This window comes from Sander lucioperca, chromosome 1 (genome assembly GCF_008315115.2).
Source record: "Sander lucioperca isolate FBNREF2018 chromosome 1, SLUC_FBN_1.2, whole genome shotgun sequence".
In the NCBI taxonomy this organism is placed as follows: domain Eukaryota; kingdom Metazoa; phylum Chordata; class Actinopteri; order Perciformes; family Percidae; genus Sander; species Sander lucioperca.
In genome coordinates, this window is record NC_050173.1 from 1,409,887 (window position 1) to 1,428,685 (window position 18,799).

The 18,799-nt window shown below is 45.3% G+C and overlaps 1 protein-coding gene across 2 annotated transcripts in view; it reads right to left on the reverse strand.

The window, feature by feature from the left end:
- LOC116042168 (storkhead-box protein 2-like) overlaps window positions 1–18,799 on the reverse strand; it is a 71,779-nt gene that overhangs the window by 48,433 nt on the left and 4,547 nt on the right. The window contains exon 1 of one of the 2 annotated variants that reach the window (XM_031288295.2): window positions 1,056–2,387. The exons of the other annotated variant lie outside the window; for it this stretch is intronic. Within the exon in view, the coding sequence (XP_031144155.1) occupies window positions 1,056–1,263 (208 nt within the window). The 5' untranslated portion in view covers window positions 1,264–2,387. Of the gene's footprint in view, window positions 1–1,055; window positions 2,388–18,799 lie in introns of those variants that run through there. 2 annotated transcript variants of the gene reach the window in all.

The following is an 18,799-nucleotide window of genomic DNA, read 5'->3' on the forward strand; positions in this document are numbered from 1 at the left end:
CCCGGTTAACAGAGGTAGAGAACTCCTTCAGTAACTGGTGTGTATCCCTGCATGTATACACCTTAACCGGGCTATGATCGGTTTAAGCGTCTGCGCATGCTTCAACTGCCCTCCAAACTCCGGGGGAGTTGATTTTGAACCGGACATACTCCGTCAGCGCGCTGTGAGATGTAGTCGTTGCTATGACATCATACAACAAAACAGCGTTACCCGAATCAGCGGCCCCCGCTGCAGCAGCCCCTGGCTAATGTAAATGTTAGTTATCTAACAAAGTTAGCTTGCTAATTCCACTCGACACTGGTTACAGATTACGTTCTAATGAGCCGAACAAGTGGTCATTCGTCTGGCGGGAACACTGTGCTGTCCTACGCTGAAATAATAATGTGTAAATTAAACATTAAGTTGTTAAATTTTACTACTTTAGTGATCGGTCTGTGTAATGTTGACATAGGTCAACCGGAAGCGTTGTGCATTGGCAGAGCGCCACCTACCGTACCGGAGGTGGAGTTACTCCTGTCATTCTCCCCATTCTTCCCCGCTCATGTATACGGGGAGAACTGGCATAACCCGGCTATTCCCTTTACCGGGTTAAACCCATACCCCGCTCTCTGCAGTGATTTGGAGACTACACATTTGTAACAGAAAGCCTCCATTACAAACTGGAGATGTTGAGTTGGAGTCAGACATGCGTGTTTACAAGGCAGGGAGGGCCTAAGAGATATTGCCATTGGGTTGTATTATGAGAAGTGTTGGATTCAGGGTTCTGGGAATATGACTCATACTAGTATTTTTCACACACTACACTGACACTTTCAGTGCTAAACACTGGCATTTACAGTATAGTGTATTCATATGTAAATATTGAATGTAATGGAAAAGGGACCGCACTAATCAGACAAACTTGGAAACAATCCTGTTTTGCAGCCAGTGTCAGAGCACCCAAGCGGCACATGAACAGTTTCCCACTGCACGTCTCACAGTCAAACCACTCTAAACCCATTCTCAAACTGTGGTAAACCCCGGGTAGTGCTTCCATCTGTGCAGTTGTACAGTACCTGTGTGTATGTAGGCGGGCGGACTCTGACACAGATACAGTGGTGGGTAGTGGTTCCTCTTGCTGTGTTTGTGGATTCTGTAGTCCTTCTCACTGCGAGAGCGTCGGCTCCTGTGAGGCTCTACGGAGGCTGCTGGTGGCAAAAGGCGCTCTAACAGTTCAGAGCTGGGCCATGCCCGCCCGAGCGTGCGGCTGCTGGTCTTCTTCATCCTCACCACGCTGGGTGGCGGACAGATAGTGAATCTATCTACAAAAGACTAAGTCAAAAATATTTTTTTTTTATCCACAAGCAAACTTCTGAATATTTGAGCCAAATGGTTGTCCCAGGGCTGCAAGGTCCCAGTTCCTCACGTAAATTCCATTCTGAAGCGTTAGTGTTAATAAATCGCCAAATGAAAATCAAAAAAATAACCATGTTGTGAAATAAAGAATTCCTGTCCTGGGTTGGCCAGACTTTCTCATGGTCATGTCACTGTCACCTCCAACTGCATACACACCTCTCTTTCCTTCTCGGGCTACACCAAATCCACGATGGAATGACTGGTCAACTGTAAGCTAATGCTTCTGCTGTAATGTATGAATTCTCACACACACACACACACACACACACACACCACCCACAACACACACACCACCCACAACACACACTTAGCAGTGACAAGCTGGGTTGTCTACACCACTCCAGTGGCTAGCAGTTAGCCTAGCCTGGTGCCTTTGCTCGGTGTCAGACTCGTTTGGTCTAAGCTTAAGCAGAAGCCTGAGGAATGAGTTGACGGTACTTTTTGAGTCGGTCAAAGGGGGTAGGCTAGGGAGAGCGCTGAAAAGACAAGCCTGGATCCCTGTCAGATAGACAAAAGCCCATGCAGCAAAGGGAGGGAAGAAGAAGGGAGGGAGTGAGGGAGGGGGCGCTAATACAAAAGACAGCGAGAGGAAAGAGGCTGCTCAGCCAGCACAAGGAGGAGAGAGAACGACACAATCTCCATGGGAAAAGCAGACACACTCCTCCCTTCTACCTCCATCCATCCGTGATTATTCCTCCAGGACCCCGTTCACACACACCAGCAGTTGATCCTCTGGAGAAAAAAAACTGTGGGCGTGTGTGTGTGTGTGTGAGAGAGAGAGAGAGAGAGAGAGAGATAGAGACAGTGTACCATGGCTCAGCAGAGGGATGATGGAAGAGGTTTAAAAAAGAGGAATCCACAAAAAGCAACATTTAGTGAGGAGAAAGGGTTAATCCAGAGCAGAGCGAGCGTTGCCTCTGCTTCTCCTTTGTCTTCTCGTTCGTCTGTTCGCCTCTCTTTCTGCCTGCTGCTCGCCTGTCTGCACTCACTCTGTCGCTCACCGTGTTGTTGTTGGAGAGGAAAGAGGGGGGGGAGAGGGAGAGAAGAGGGAGGAGGCAGAGGGCAAGGATTGTGTCACACACACACGTTCCCCCTGTTGTTAAAGCCGAACGGTGCTACCCATTCATACAAAACACACTTCTACACGTTGATATCCGTCAGCTGGGGGGCTGTTTCACAAAAGCAGAATATTATATCCAGGATAACTGATAAAGCGAGGCTTGACCTAGTCTAATCTGTGCAGCCTGGCTTGGTGCGTTTCACGACGGCCAAGCCAGGCTGAGGAGGAGCGACTAGGTCGAGCCAGGCTGAAGTCATTCGGATAAATGCACGCTCACGGCTTTCTTTAAAGGACAATTCCGGCGCAAAACGAACCTAGGGGTTAATAACCGATGTGTACCCACTCGATCGCTCTCTGGGACATGTTTTCATGCTAATCGAATGCGTTGGTAGCTTGAAACAAGCTAGCGCGGACCACTGATTAGCTTACAACGCTAGTATTCGGGGCACAGGGAAAGTAAAAACAAATCGCTATTTATACCACTAAAAAGGCTCAAAATATCACCAAACTTCAACGGTAGCATAATGAGGGTCCCTACATGTTAACCGAAGCATTGAGAACATTGCAAGTGTACAGACAGTTTATTAAAAAGATAGTTTAGAAAGACAGTAGCTCCCAAGACGGTGGCCGCCTGTATACGAGAACGTGACTGTCTTTATAATCTACCACAGAGTGTGATAGACCATCCGTCTGTTTTCTCTCCATTTGTGATGGATCAAAGTAGCCGGGCGTTCTTTATTTATCAAGCGCTAAAATAACGTTCTCAGGGGAATTAGCTTTATCAATGTTAGCTTCAACATTGATCTATGACAAAACGGCGGAACAGTGTTTCCTCTATGTTGATTTGGAAATGGCGGCCCGCCACGCCAAAATATCTGCCGCCACGGTATCAGAAATAGGGCAGACGCACAATGTAGTTGCGGTTGCTTTTTTAAATTATCCTGCCTGTTGGAAAGCCTGTCCACGCCCCCCGCAGGTGGACGGCGATTCTGCAGTCTGATGTCGGTTGAGTGAGCGGCACAGCGCTTTGATGTCTGTTTTAGAGAGTCAGCGGAATTTTATTTATTTCTTTTCTTCAATCTGTCTGGTTTGTGCGTTCGTGAGGAAAATGTGAGTATTGTACATGTGGGGGGGGGGGTTGTTGTTCGGACAGACCTGCCCCCACTGCTAAAAAAAAATCCTAAAGGAAAGGTGGTTGTTAAATTAACCTGTGATCGTGTGTCTGTCCGTCAAAATGAACAACGGTAAATATCTGAAATTAGAGACAGTGGAGTATAACTTGTATGATGCTGTGCATAATAACGTAGACCCAACTAATCACTGAGTATGTTTACATGCACACCAATATTCCACTATTATTTCGAATATGACAATATTCTGAACGTGATACAGGTCATGTAAACAGCATATTCCGGTTAGATATTCCGAATAAGGCCTTTTTTCGAATATAGCATTTTCCGATTAAGACGTGGCATATTCCAGTATTATTCGGGTTTGAGAGGCATTCTTTGGACATGTATACAGCGCATTCGGAATATGCGTCTCAATCAGGGTTTTTACCCCAGTTTACAGCCTCTTGCCGGTTTACGGCTTATGGTCAGCTCTGTGCGTTGCTATGGTTGCTGTATAACAAACCAACCAGCCAACCGTTTGCAAGGCTGCAGACCCGATAAGAAGGAGAAACACAGCTACTTTTAAACAGTATCAAAGACTTCTCAATCAACAGGCTTTTGGATATGCGCACACATCGCTACGGCGACCTTTTCAAGAAGCTGGTTGAAGGAATGAAAGACGGACGCTGTGTTCACACGGCCCAACAAGTCCGCCACCGCTGGTAAACTTTCAAAAAGTATATTTTTTTGCACGGCTACATGTAAATAAATGGGAATATTAGTGGAATATTCACTTTCATTAGCTGTGTAAACAGCTTAGTCGGAATATCATCTTTTTTGGAATAAGGGGCGGAATATTCTGTGATTGTAAACGTAGTCAATGACGGAAAACATGGGCAAGTATTTGTCAGAATGTGACTTTAGGCAGCTTTTCATTTGATCCCAACTGTGTATGTTTTGGTTGATTTCCCAGTTTGAGTTTTAGCAGTGTGTGTATTTTGCATTTGGTTTTATTAGTAAAGGTGTTGCATGTTTTAACAGTTATTATTTGCACGGTTTTGTGTATTTGCTGTGTTTTCTTTTGTTTGTTGGACTGGGAATCAAGGTGATGAGAAGCAGCTGTGGTTGCTGTAATGTTCATGATTCATAACACGTGACGTTATGATGTTCTAGTATTTCCACACATGATGCGTCTTAGGTTGTAAACAGACATTGTTTTATTCAGTCCACAAGGGGGCGCTTTAGTTTCATTGTTGCGTTGAGACTGCAGAAGCAGCGAGGTAGTCAGAAATCAAGATGGCGGCGTACAGAAATGTAAATGATTGTAACGGAGACTCATAAGTTCACCTCCACAGCTCAGGATTGGCCACAGGATAGAATGGTGTGCTTGTTGAAGGTGGATGCAAAACCAAGGGGGTAAGCCTTTCTCCACAACGCGTACCTCCTATGGCGCCATTTTGATGCTAACAAGCACTCACCCGCCGTTAGCATTCCATTGACTGCCATTCATTTTGACGTCACTTTGACAGCGAATAACTTTACATCTGAAGTGTTTAAAGACTTTATTTGTCCATTGTTTATTTCTAAAGAAACACGACAATGTATAAAAGGCTCCATTACCTTGAATCTCACGTTATGGCTCGGTAGCAGACGTTTTTGTAAAAATAGGCTAACGATTGTGTCATAACCACGCGACTTAGTGTCGCATAGTAGAGGATTTACCGTATAGTACAGGAGAAGCTTGCAGGCAGTTTCGACTTACATTAGCTGTTTAAGTTTAATTACTAATGTTAACTAGCATTTTAGTTAGCAATAATTAGCCTGTGCCTATGTTATCTCCTTACATATACCTACGCTCTCTGTCTCTGTAAGATTCGGAACGATTGAGATTTCTCTTGGCACAGCTACCAGAAGACTTACAACTTTCAGACAGGTTACTCATGTCACATCTACGTCTTCAAGCTCAGTTGGAGGCTGCGCAGTAACGCTCAGCCCACACCGGAAAAGTGCTTCTAATATCCTTCACTGGTCTCCGTCCAGAGCAACGGGATCTGTTGGTCCATTTCTGTAACTGTCTATGTGCAAAACAGGTGCAGGGGAGGAGAGGGAGGACTAATAAAAAGAATCACGGGTGTGACCGGCTGGAGGAGAGTTTCGTTTTTAGTAAAAAAAATGTATATGCTGTGCAGAAGTAACCCGTTTTATTTTAAATAAATGACTGAAGAATCATCCTGTGGAACTTGAGTTTCTTTAACAGTGAAAATGCTTTTTTGTTGCTGGTAAAACAGGACCTCACAATTTTAACCAATTTAATCAATTAGTAGTTGCGGCCGTAGAGGGCTGTGAAGCAAATGTTAGTGAATGCAAGCCATGCTATTACACTGATTGACAGCTGGTGGCAGCAACCCTACCTTTTCAATGTGCCTGCAAAAGGCAGGGACGAAAAATAATTCTTGAAGAATTTGAAGACCAAGGCTGCATCTCATGTTGCTTATTTGACAGCTCCTCGACTCCTCGGTCCTTGGCTGAACCGGAATTTGTTCTGTCCCTCCTCTGTGAAGGCCATCTCAAAGCTCTTATTTCTGCCCCGAGGAGTGAGGAGGGATCATCGAGGAGCTATAGGCAAGGAAACACGAGAGCAGCTTTCCCCGGGAATCCGTGCAGCTGAAGGAGTTGCTAACTCCGCACATACAGCTGACCAATTCATGTGACGTTTCAGAGGAAAGGACATCTCATCACTCTAAAACATATTTGCTCGTTTCCTCTCTCCTCCCATGATGTCCTCGCGTCTCTCCCGTGCCTCCTCGGTGGGAGGGACTAAGACGCGAGGAAGGGACGCAAGTGGAGGACTCGAGGAGAACTGTCACTGACTCCACGACATTGTGAGCAAATAAATGGGTTGACACTAACAGATGTGCAACACTCAATTGCTGGATTTGGATTTCTTTCCAACATTTCTTCTTTTGTGGGTATTTATAAATAACTTTCATGTAATGCTATTTGATAATTTGACCAGTGTTGACAGAGAATTGCTGAACCACCACCCAATTTACTGTCAACTGCTGTCATCTAGTGGACTAACAGGGTTATAGCCATAAACAGGATTTAAAGGTGCCATCTTCAGGTTTAAAAACATAAAATGTCATTATGAGATAACCAAAGGCACGTTTTAGTAAAATTTCACAGGCCCAAATTTTTAGCCTCATACAACTTAAATAAGAATGGAGATCTGGCCGTGTGTAAAGCCCCCCTACTGACATGAAGAGAGTCGGATAAAGGTACTAGATACAGCAAAACATACTGGCTAGGGCTACAGACACATAGTTATCGCTATTACACTGGGCCGTTTTTTTTTTTTTAATACTTTATGAGAGAGACCAACTGCACTGGGATCACTGACTCAGATAGAAGGCCAACGTTTTAGACTAGCTATTAAAGACGAGTCTTAAAGGGCATTCACACCAAAAAAAAAGCAATCCAGCGATTTTCCGCAGGGTTGTGCGGCGGGGGCGAGTGTCAATGAAACGGCCCATTTGTGTGATGTCATGATGTGTTCTTAAACCCCCCTAACAAAGCACAAGTATACTTTATATTTCAAAATCACTGTTTTCCGTCAGATCGTTTATAGATAGCAACGTTTCCGACCGCACTTAAAGGCAGCTTCATTTGACAGGAGAGAGAGAGAGAGAGAGAGAGAGAGAGAGAGAGAGAGAGAGAGAGAGAGAGAACAGAGACGAGTGAGACTGCTTTGCTGCTGCAGGAAACATTCAGCTGTTCCACAAACTCCCGGGCAGTTCAGTGCTTGGTGTTTTAAAACTTTCTTGTGGTAGCGATAGAGGCAGTGATGTTTCCTGCTTCCTGTACAGGACTCTGCACACCGCCTCAAAACACACTGACAAGTCTGATCTCCGGTTACATGACTGGCCACCGCAGCGTGACGTGGGGTTGTGTATTTTCTAAAGTGGAGTCGGTTGAGTGTCCCCACTGCGGCAACCCCCCGCCGTAGCCCAAACGCACTACCCCCATTCAAAATGAATGGAAAGACCTGCGTTTATGCTGGACCGTCGACGCAGGCAGTCTGAACGCGGCCTTAAAGCGTAACTCTCGCCAAAATGCAACCTAGGGTCTTTTTGTGAATGTACCCAAGTCAAACTTTCGTTTAAAAGCATATTTAGGACGGAAACGCAACTTTTAAGATGTACCGTATTTTCGTTTTTCGGTCAAATGGCCTTTTGAATGGGAGTGCTAGGGGCACTTTTATGCTAGCCTCAAAATAGCTATTTTTAAAACACTAAGAAGGCTCGACAACATAAATTTTTGCTCGAAGTATGACCAGGGGCTCTACACCTTAACGAAAGCATTGACAACATTGTTTGTGTACACAGAGTTTACTAAAAAGAAAGGTTTTTAACAACTCACCGTAGGTCTTGATGTTTCCGGCCGCTACCACCTCGGCAGTCAAAATGAGTCGATATCCGAATGCGAATGAACGGACTCCATGTGAGGCTCCTGTGCTCCTCCTTTGTCAACTTCGAGGTCAATATTGTTTTTCAATAATGACAAAACAAGAAATAATCCATGCATTTATATGGAACTAAGCTTTAGGAGCTTTCCATCTTTACTCTCCTCCCTGTTAAGTTGCATTCGGAAATCAATTGTTTTTGACTGATAAAATGGCTGCAGCCGGAAACAACAAGAACTACGGTGAGTTGTTCAAAACCTTTCTTTTTAGTAAACTCTGGGTACACAAACAATGTTGTCAATGCTTCCGTTAAGGTGTAGAGCCCCTGGTGATACTTCAAGCAAGTTTCATGTTGTGTCGAGCCTTCTTAGTGTTTTAAAAATAGCTATTTTGAGGCTAGCATAAAAGTGCCCCTAGCACTCCCATTCAAAAGGCCATTTGACCGAAAAACGAAAATACAGCAAATCTTAAAAGTGGCGATTCCGTCCTAATTATGCTTTTAAACGAAAGTTTGACTCGGGTACATTCACAAAAAGACCCTAGGTTGAATTTTGGCGAGAGTTACGCTTTAATGTGAACATACTTCATAAGGGCTTACATGGAAACAGCTATGAAGATGGTATGCTATCAACTAACAAGAGAAGCGTTAAATGTACACTCTCCCCCATAGTTTGTTTCTGTCCTGCAGTTTTTGTGGTCACAATGTTCAGACCGAGTGAACAGCTGTAAAAATCCACATCAGCAATAAAAAGCCATGCGTGTACACTAATGTGGCAGCCACCCTCTTATTTTCCTTACCACCGCCAAGGACTGCTGCTATGTTGGTGGGAAACAAGCGGAGGCATCAGCAGGCTCGCTGCTTGAAACTACTCCAACTGTCACATGGTGTAGAGACAACTGTGATGTCATTGTGATGTTGCCATGAAAGCTCAAGCTATCCAGGGACTACTAAGTCAACACTTCCTGTAGTTACCTACAAATTAAAGACCACATCAAATAAACTCCCTTCAAGGCTGTACTGTAAAACATTTCAAAAAGGGAGTTTTTCCAGCTCTACTTTTTTAAGCTGGTTAATTACAGCCAGAGCGGAAGAAAAACAATTTAATTCTTGTGGTTGTTGATGCAGCTGTTATGTTTTTGCTTTGGTGACACTGTGGAACCCTGTCCTGTCAGTACACAGCTTTGAATTTCAAATTAAATTAATGAAAAGGTTACAAAATTGAGAGTCAGGCAAACAAAAGAGGAGAAGAAGAAGGTAGAGTGAGGTAAAGGGGCAGGAAACTCCATGCCTGCAGGTACACACAGCTGGCACCCCAACACAGACAACATACAGCCTTGTTAAAACACACACACACACACACACACACACACACACACACACACACACTAAGTTGGAACAAGTAATTTCCTCCTGATGAAAGGCACAGCTCAATTACTTTCAAAATTCACTTCATCTGTCTGTACACGATCAAGTGTGTGTGTGTGTGTGTGTGTGTGTGTGTGTGTGTGTGTGCGTGTATGTGTGTCTGTCCGTGTATAGAGACACAGACACACAGAAAGATGTGTAGTAACCACATAGTTGTTGTAACTTGATCGTGTGACTAATGGCAGCTCCACTGTTCACTTCAGCACACGTAGGTGTTTAAGTGCCCCAGAGCCAAACTCAGACACCCAAAGAGGCTCTTATTAATACTGCTGAGGAGAGCTTTACAGGGCAGGGCAGGGCAGGGCAGAAGACAAGCAGAGTAAGTCAGAAACAGTCGGGCAATATTCTATATTCAGTGTTTCCGCTAGTAGTCTAATTCCGGGTTTTGGTCCAGTTGGTTTTAACACGCACGTAGAGTAGCCTATGCATGAAAATCACAGTTTCGACCACTCGGCATTAAAAGGCGGCGGCGGCGGCGCCATCCTGACCAGAGACACTCTGCTGAGCCCCGTTCACGCAACAGCAGCAGTAAAACTGTAACTTTGCAATGAATCCTCAGTTCCCATGCACGGTGCGGTCCGTTACACTACTGTATATTCAACATTACTGACAATTTATTGATCAATAGCATGTATTTCCAAATAGAAAACATTTCACTTCATAACATTTTGTAATTATAACACAATTGTATTATGTAGGTGACCACTAATACATTTTTAAATTTAGGAGCAAAATGTGCTACTTGGAAACAAAGTTACCATAAAGCCCTATTAAACAAACTGGACTGGAAATAAGCTTTTTTAAATTTTAAATGTTCAATCCCTGATGTGACCGAGCCCGACCCGAACCCGAACATCATTTCTAAATATCTGTCCGAACCCAGGTTCAGGTATACATCCTCTAGTGTATACATGGGAGAATATATTGCCATATAATTTTTAAGGCTTATTACAAATACTGAGTTGGTCCTGAAATTCTTTGGGCTCAAATTGGGTTAGGAGTCACAGGTGCACGCAGTCGCAGGATGAGCACACAGGCGTGTACACATACACACGCACGCCTGTGTGTTAGGAGTCACAGGTGCACACACGTCAGGGTTCAACAGTAACGGTTGCCTGATAGCCCAGGGCAAGTTAAACACCACGTCGGGCAAGTAAACCTGAAAATTCTTTTCAACATGTTTTTACACTTCTGATGTTTTCAACGTTTGACTTCTTCTTCCTTTTTTTGACGTTTTTGTTTACATTTTTGACAGGGTTTTTTTTAATGCTTTTTGGATGGAACCATACTCCTGGATAGGGGTTGGACTCTTTTCTTCTCCGGAGTTGCCCAGGAGGGTCGCCTCCCTACGCCTGCGAGTTGTGGGGGAGAAAACTCTGACTGTTTGTGCATATGCACCAAAAAAGAGTTCGGAGTATTCGGCCTTCTTGGAGACCTTGAATGGAGTCCTGTATAGGACTCCAGTGGGGGACTCCATAGTTCTGCTGGGGGACTCCAACGCGCACGTGGGCAATGATGGAGATACATGGAGAGGCGTGATTGGGAGGAACGGCCTCCCTGATCTAAACCAGAGTGGTTGTTAGTTGTTGGACTTCTGTGCGAGTCATGGATTGTCTATAACAAACACCATGTTCGAACATACTTTTTAGAGGAAAAGTACACTTCTAAGCAGTTCTAAGAACTACTCTCCCCCAAAATCTTTTTTCCCGTTTGCATTCCCACTGGCCAAGTGGCCATAGGGACTGGTAGGAGGGGTAAGGGAGCGATGCAAGCACGGCAACGGTCTTTATAGCATCGTCACTAGACCTTAGCGTCACATACAACAACAACAAATGATGCTAATACTTGTGCACTTTTCCTATATTAAATGCACGTCCATTCTCGTAGTAATTCACGTAATGTTTTGCTCAACACAGACGGGGCTTTATTATACTCGGAACAGACCCCGCCTCTGCCTGCTGCGCTGTGGACGTGTGTGTGTGTGTGTGTGTGTGTGTGTGTGTGTGTGTGTGTGTGTGTGTGTGTGTGTGTGTGACCGCCGGCGAGCCGCAGGACACGCTTGTGGAGTTTAACTCCGAAAAGACAGTTAACCACAGGTTCCCGTTAATCTTATGATGGACATTTATTATTTATTTTCTACATTTTTAGGAAACTTTTTTTTTTTTATTAAAACTTAAATTACTTTTTTATAAGATGTTTTTATTTCATTGTAAAATCTACTGTTGTAGATTTCAGTTCAGTTGTTTGAAATATTTAATAAATAAGCATTAATTGCTATCTGTGTGTTGTTTCCTTATTTTAGAATCACAAAGATAGGATTATGCACTCTTTCATTAGAAAAAATAACCGTGAACATATTTACAGTATAAGAAAAGAAAAAAAAATGTAAATAATCGTTCAATAATCGTAATCGACGTAACTTGGTCGATTAATCGTGATTATGATTTTAGCCAAAATTGTCCAGCCCTACTCATAAGTGTACTTGGTACCAGAGCACCCTAGGCCGAAGGTCAATGATCGATTTTATAATTGTTTCATCTGATCTGAGGCCGCATGTTTTGGACACTCGGGTGAAGAGAGGGGCAGAGCTGTCAACCGATCACCATCTGGTGGTGAGTTTGGTCAGGGGGTGGGGGAAGACTCTGGACAGACCTGGTAAGCCCAAACGGGTAGTGCGGGTAAATTGGGAACGTCTGGAAGAGGCCCCTGTCCGACAGACTTTCAACTCAAATCTCCGGCGGAGCTTTTCGTGCATCCCTGTGGAGGCTGGGGGCATTGAACCTGAGTGGACAATGTTCAAAGTTTCCATTGCTGAAGCTGCGGCAGGGAGCTGTGGTCTTAGGTCTTGGGTGCCTCAAGGGGCGGTAACCCTCGAACACCGTGGTGGACACTGGTGGTCAGGGAAGCCGACTGAAGGAGTCTTTCCGGGATATGTTATCCCAGAGGACTCCGGAGGCAGTTGCAAGGTACCGGAGGGCCCGAAGGGCTGCAGCCTCTGCCGTGAAAGAGGCAAAGCAGCGGGTGTGGGAGAAGTTCAGAGAAGACATGGAGAAGGACTTTCGGTCGGCACCAAGGTGCTTCTGGAAAACCGTTCGTCACCTCAGGAGGGGGAAGCGGGGAACCATCCAAGCTGTGTACAGTAAGGATGGGACGCTGTTGACCTCAGCTGAGGAGGTAATAGGGCGGTGGAAGGAGCACTTTGAGGAACTCCTAAATCCGACTAATACGTCCTCTATGGTAGAGGCAGAGCTGGAGGATGATGGGGGATTGTCGTCAATTTTCCTGGTGGAAGTCGCTGAGGTAGTTAAACAACTCCACAGTGGCAAAGCCCCAGGGATTGATGAGATCCGTCCAGAAATGCTTAAAGCTCTGGGTGTGGAGGGGTTGTCTTGGTTGACACGCCTCTTCAACATTGCGTGGAAGTCTGGGACAGTGCCTAAGGAGTGGCAGACCGGGGTGGTGGTTCCCCTGTTTAAAAAGGGGGACCAGAGGGTGTGTGCCAATTACAGGGGTATCACACTTCTCAGCCTCCCCGGTAAAGTCTACTCCAAGGTGCTGGAAAGGAGGGTTCAGCCGATAGTCGAACCTCAGGTTGAAGAGGAACAATGCGGATTCCGTCCTGGTCGTGGAACAACGGACCAGATCTTTACTCTCGCAAGGATCCTGGAGGGAGCCTGGGAGTATGCCCAACCGGTCTACATGTGCTTTGTGGATCTGGAGAAGGCGTATGACCGGGTCCCCCGGGAGATAGTGTGGGAGGTGCTGCGGGAGTATGGGGTGAGGGGGTCCCTTCTCAGGGCCATCCAATCTCTGTACGACCGGCGAGAGCTGTGTCCGGGTTCTCGGCAGTAAGTCGGACTTGTTTCAGGTGAGGGTTGGCCTCCGCCAGGGCTGCGCTTTGTCACCAATCCTGTTTGTAGTATTTATGGACAGGATATTGAGGTGTAGTCGGGGTGGGGAGGGGTTGCAGTTCAGTGGGCTGGGGATCTCATCGCTGCTCTTTGCAGATGATCCGGGTTGATCCATCAGGTGGTCCTGATGGCATTATCGGCCTGTGACCTTCAGCACTCACTGGATCGGTTCGCAGCCGAGTGTGAAGCGGCTGGAATGAGGATCAGCACCTCTAAATCTGAGGCCATGGTTCTCAGCAGGAAACCGATGGAGTGCCTTCTCCAGGTAGGGAATGAGTCCTTACCCCAAGTGAAAGAGTTTAAATACCTTGGGGTCTTGTTCGCGAGTGAGGGGACAATGGAGCGGGAGATTGGTCAGAGAATTGGTGCAGCGGGTGCAGTATTACATTCAATTTATCGCACCGTTGTGACAAAAAGAGAGCTGAGCCAGAAGGCAAAGCTCTCAATCTACCAGTCAGTTTTCATTCCTACCCTCACCTATTGTCATGAAGACAAGATCCAGGGTACAAGCGGCCGAAATGGGTTTCCTCAGGAGGGTGGCTGGCGTCTCCCTTAGAGACAGGGTGAGAAGCACAGTCATCCGTGAGGAGCTCGGAGTAGAGCCGCTGCTCCTTCGCGTCCAAAGGAGCCAGTTGAGGTGGTTCGGGCATCTGGTAAGGATGCCCCCTGGGCGCCTCCCTAGGGAGGTGTTCCAGGCACGTCCAGCTGGGAGGAGGCCTCGGGGAAGACCCAGGACTAGGTAGAGGGATTATATCTCCAACCTGGCCTGGGAACGCCTCGGGATCCCCCAGTCTGAGCTGGTTAATGTGGCTCGGGAAAGGGAAGTTTGGGGTCCCCTGCCGGAGTTGTACTAATCACACACAGACGCACGTACATACACACACATGTGGGACTTCATACAAGCATATGTACAGTGTCTTGTCCTTTGTGAGTAGGGTTGCAAAATTCTGGGAATTTTCAAAGTTGGAAACTTTCCATGGGAATTAACGGGAATATATGGGAATTAACAGGAATGAATGGGAATCAACTGGATATTTTTAATATTGCTTGTTATAATACTGTTAGTCTATAACAAGGAACTTAAATGCAGTTGAAATTAAAACAATGTCCTCCCTATATTCGTCAATAACATGCACGCACGCAGTAATCAGCATAGGCTACTACATACTTGCCAACATTTAGTTTTTAAAATACGGGAGGGTTTTTTTTCTTCTTTTTTTTTTGGGGGGGGGCATTTCAGAACAGTTTTTAAGTACATATTAACAATCAAAAGCAATTTTTACCAGTGTATCTTGATTGTGAATCAAATGAATGCAAAGAAAGTTACTTTATGAACTTGATTTTAAGATTTGTAATTTATTTACTGTAAACAAAAGAAAAATGTGTAAATCTGTCATTATTGCACAATTCCTCCAAAAAATCCCTATCCTTACTAGAGTCAATATAGTGTTTAGTAACTCCTAAATAATGTTGATTACTCACTGACGTCCAGTGATCACTGGTTAATGTGCAGCTCATTTCTGCACAAGTCCGTGTTAACACAGCCCATCTCCAGTCTTACCCGGCGACAGAGAAACAGGCTGGATAGTCCGGTACACTGTTGTTTCCACAACAACAAAAACACAGCAGTCTCTGAACTCGCGTTAGGAGTTTCGTTGAAGTTGGATGTAGTCCAGTTTTTGTCTAATGAGCGGAGACTTGCATGCAGGATTGATGGAACAGGTGGCTGGCTAGCGTTAGCTTTCCACCTAGCTAGGTTATACTCCAGCTCCTGTTTGCGTTTCACCGCTGAGGATGTCCCCCCGTGATCGCCCGCTCCGGCCGCTGCAGCTGCTCGCTCCGGCCGCCGCAGCTGCTGCTGCTCACTCCGGCCACCGCTGCTGCCCGCTCCGGCCACCGCTGCTGCCCGCTCCGGCCACCGCTGCTGCCCGCTCCGGCCACCGCTGCTGCCCGCTGGTCAAACTAAGCTGTACGGCGGGCCACAGCAACCTCTTATTTCCGAACATTCATCTCTCCCCCGCCCCCCGAGGGCCGGTGGTCTAGCATCACGTTAATTGTACTACTATGCTTAGCTCCGTAGGTGGTAGCTCAAGCTTGACGTGCTTCGGTGATATTTTAATTCCCCTTTTACACAATGTGCATATGGCTTTCGACTTGTGTACGAGCCGTCCGGGAGTTTTGGATTTCATTGCTGCTGTCTTTCTCCATCATGCCTGCAGCCTGCAGCAGCAGGATGTGTTACGAGGAAGTATGGCAGCTTGATGATAAGTAACGGTGCTGCAAAGGGTCAAAATAGTAGCCTGTTAGGCACGACGCAAAGCCGAGTGAAGTGTAAAATAAATTAATAAATGGCGGCATGCGATTAATGCGATTAAAAAAAATTAATCGCTTCGCATCTGCCCTTAATCAAATCGCGATTAACGCGTTAACGCTGACAGCCCTAGTAAATACATAATCCATTGCTATTAACCTATGTGTGTTAATTGTATAGCCCAGTTGTTCTTGATAGGCTGGAAACAATAGACAGCGCTGATGGTTAGCTTAGCACGCATATAACCATAACACTGCTTATTGTTGTTCAATGAAAGAATCTATTAAAGTTCTACTTACAAATAACTCAACATTTGTATTCACTGTATATGCCTGTCTGCTTATTACAAAACAAAATGTTTATATTTTTTGCATATTGTATTGTTTGTATAAGATGAAGTTTGTATGACTTACCCAACATTTCCAGTTAATTCCCGTAAATTCCCATTAATTTCCATGAAAGTTTCCAAATTGGAATGTTTCCAAAATTCCCCAAACTTAACTTTCCATGGAAGGTTTCCGGAAATTTACCGGAACATTTCCGCCCCTTTGCAACCCTATTTGTGAGCCGTGTGTGTGTGTGTGTGTGTGTGTGTGTGTGTGTGTATGCCTGTGGTGGTGGGGAGAATAAGACCTTTATTTATGGCAGCAGTGCCTTTCTTCTCTTTAATCAGAGCAGAAAACCCCAACAAATGCACGCATTCTCTCTCTCTCTCTCTCTCTCACACACACACCACTATTACTGCAGACTAAGGAAGAAGAGTTTCACTATAGAAAGGAGACAACCAGCTCCCTCTGTTATCAATACAACAGTTATGTAAGCATTTACACTTTTCTAACTACTCTACTTCTAACATGTAGGAAACCATGCATGCTTCATGAGTATATTATGAAGTGAATACACAAAGTATTCAGACCGCTTCACCTTTTTCACGTTTTTTGTTACGTTGCAGCCTTATGATAATATTATTGAAATAGTTTTTATCCTCATCAATCTTCTCTCTATGTGACGAGAGCAAAAACAGGATTTTAGACATTTTTTCAAAATGAATAAAAAAACAAATAAAAACAAGAAATATCACATTGACATAAGCATTCAGACCCTTTGCTATGATCATTGAAACTTAGCTCAGGTGCCTCCCATTTCTCTTGATCATCTTTTAGATGTTTCTGCACCTTGATTGGAGTCCACCTGTGAATTCAGTGATTGGACATGATTTGGAAAGACACACGGTCTGGATAAGGTCTCACAGCTGACCATGCATATTAGGGCAAAAACCAAACCATGACGTGGAGGGGACTGCCTGCGAGGCTCCGAGACAGGATTGTGTCGAGGCACAGATCTGGGGAAGGCTACAAGACAAATCTGCTGCGTCAAAGGTTCTCAAGTGCACAGTGGCCTCCTTAATTATTACATAGAGGACGTTTGGAATGGCCGGGACTTGGTTAGAGAGGTAACCAAGAACCCTATTGTACCCAAATGTTGTGTATTTTGGGCCACTATGAGCTTAGAGGTTGCACCAGAATAGGTTCACATGGTTTCATTTTCAAAAAACACCATATTTTTGTCATACTGCACATTGCTGCAGCTCCTCTTTTCACCCTGTGTGTTGAGCTCTCTGTTTTAGCTACAGAGTGAGGCATCACACTTCTATTCCATCTTTGTTGGGAGTTGCACATGAGCAGTACCTAGATAAGGACTACTAGCCAGTCAGAAGCAGAGTATGAGGGCGTGCCACGCTAGCAGCTAGGCGAGCATTATAACGTGTGTTACAAAGTGACGAGCGTTTGTCTCTGAAGTAAAGGCTGGACTACAACAGAGCTGTTTGGAGCAGTTTGTGAACAGCGTTTTCTGATGGAGATGGTAAGTGCCTTTGGGGTGGACTTTGGGCTTTTTCACTTTGTAAACCCATAGCGTGCACAAAAAAGATATATAACACAATAAAGGAAAGGGAAAAAGCCAAAAAGCATAATATGAGCACTTTAAAGGGAGGACCGCTAAACCCCTCGCCAAATACGTGCGCCTAAAGGCCGTTTTAGAATCGCCGCATCCGAGCTTGCGCGCGCCAATGTGACGTCAAAATGACGTAGATCTCGCTGGCGCGCCAGGATTTTGAGTGCCTATTTTGAGTGCCTATTTTTTTCAGCGGCGGAAAGAAAGCGGAAACAGGAAGCCTGAACGAGCTCGAGGGGAACCGGATGCCAGGACTCTCAGAGCGACTACAAGTCTCTCTTGTAAACTTACTGGGTTTAGATGATTTCTTTTATGGCGAATGAAAGGCTTGATCTGACGAAGTAGGTCATCGAATCAAATCGAAGCATTGACATCAATGCTGCTGCCATTTCTGCCGTTGTTTACCTTTTTCTTCTTCTTCTAGTCCGTAGAAATAGCAAAGTCGGTAGCCTTTACTCACTAGCGCCACCTCTGTTCAGGAGAAGACTGCAACTAGTATGGCGACCACCACGCGGGAGTATAAACAGCTACGGCGCTCCCATGACGTCACACTGGCGCTCGACAGGTCAGCTTCGGCGAGTATACCCCAGGTATAAGTCTTCCACAAACATATGTAGAAAACACTGACTGTAATATCTAGTAACATGAGACAGTGACGAATATAAGACCAATGATCCCTCTGACTGAGCTCCAGAGATTCTGTGTTGAGATGGGAGAAACTATCAATACACCACCGATCTGGCCAGACGGAAACCTCTCCTCAGTAAAGACACTTGAAAGCCTGCTTGGAGCAAAAAAGGACCTTAAAGGACTGTTTGTAACCACCAAAATGGTTACCAGTGTATCACAGTGTGTACTTCGTCCACAGCAATCCCACCAATCGGTCCCAAAACGTCCCAGTTAGAGAGGAAATGCCCTAAACGTATTCTTTGTAAATCTTACGATCATTCCCTGAAAGAACCAAGCAGGCCTGCCGTGTTGCATGATCCTAATTTTCTTCAAAACTTGCCATTTTCAGCATGTAGCTTGCTAGCTCGAAGGGTTGTTGTTGTTTCCTGAAGCGAAGAAGGTTTGAGAATGGCAACACTCAGAGAGAGGAAGGTGAGGAAGGGCAGGCAATTATCCAGGAAATGTACTGCCCTGTGATCAACACTACTTGAAGCCTGACA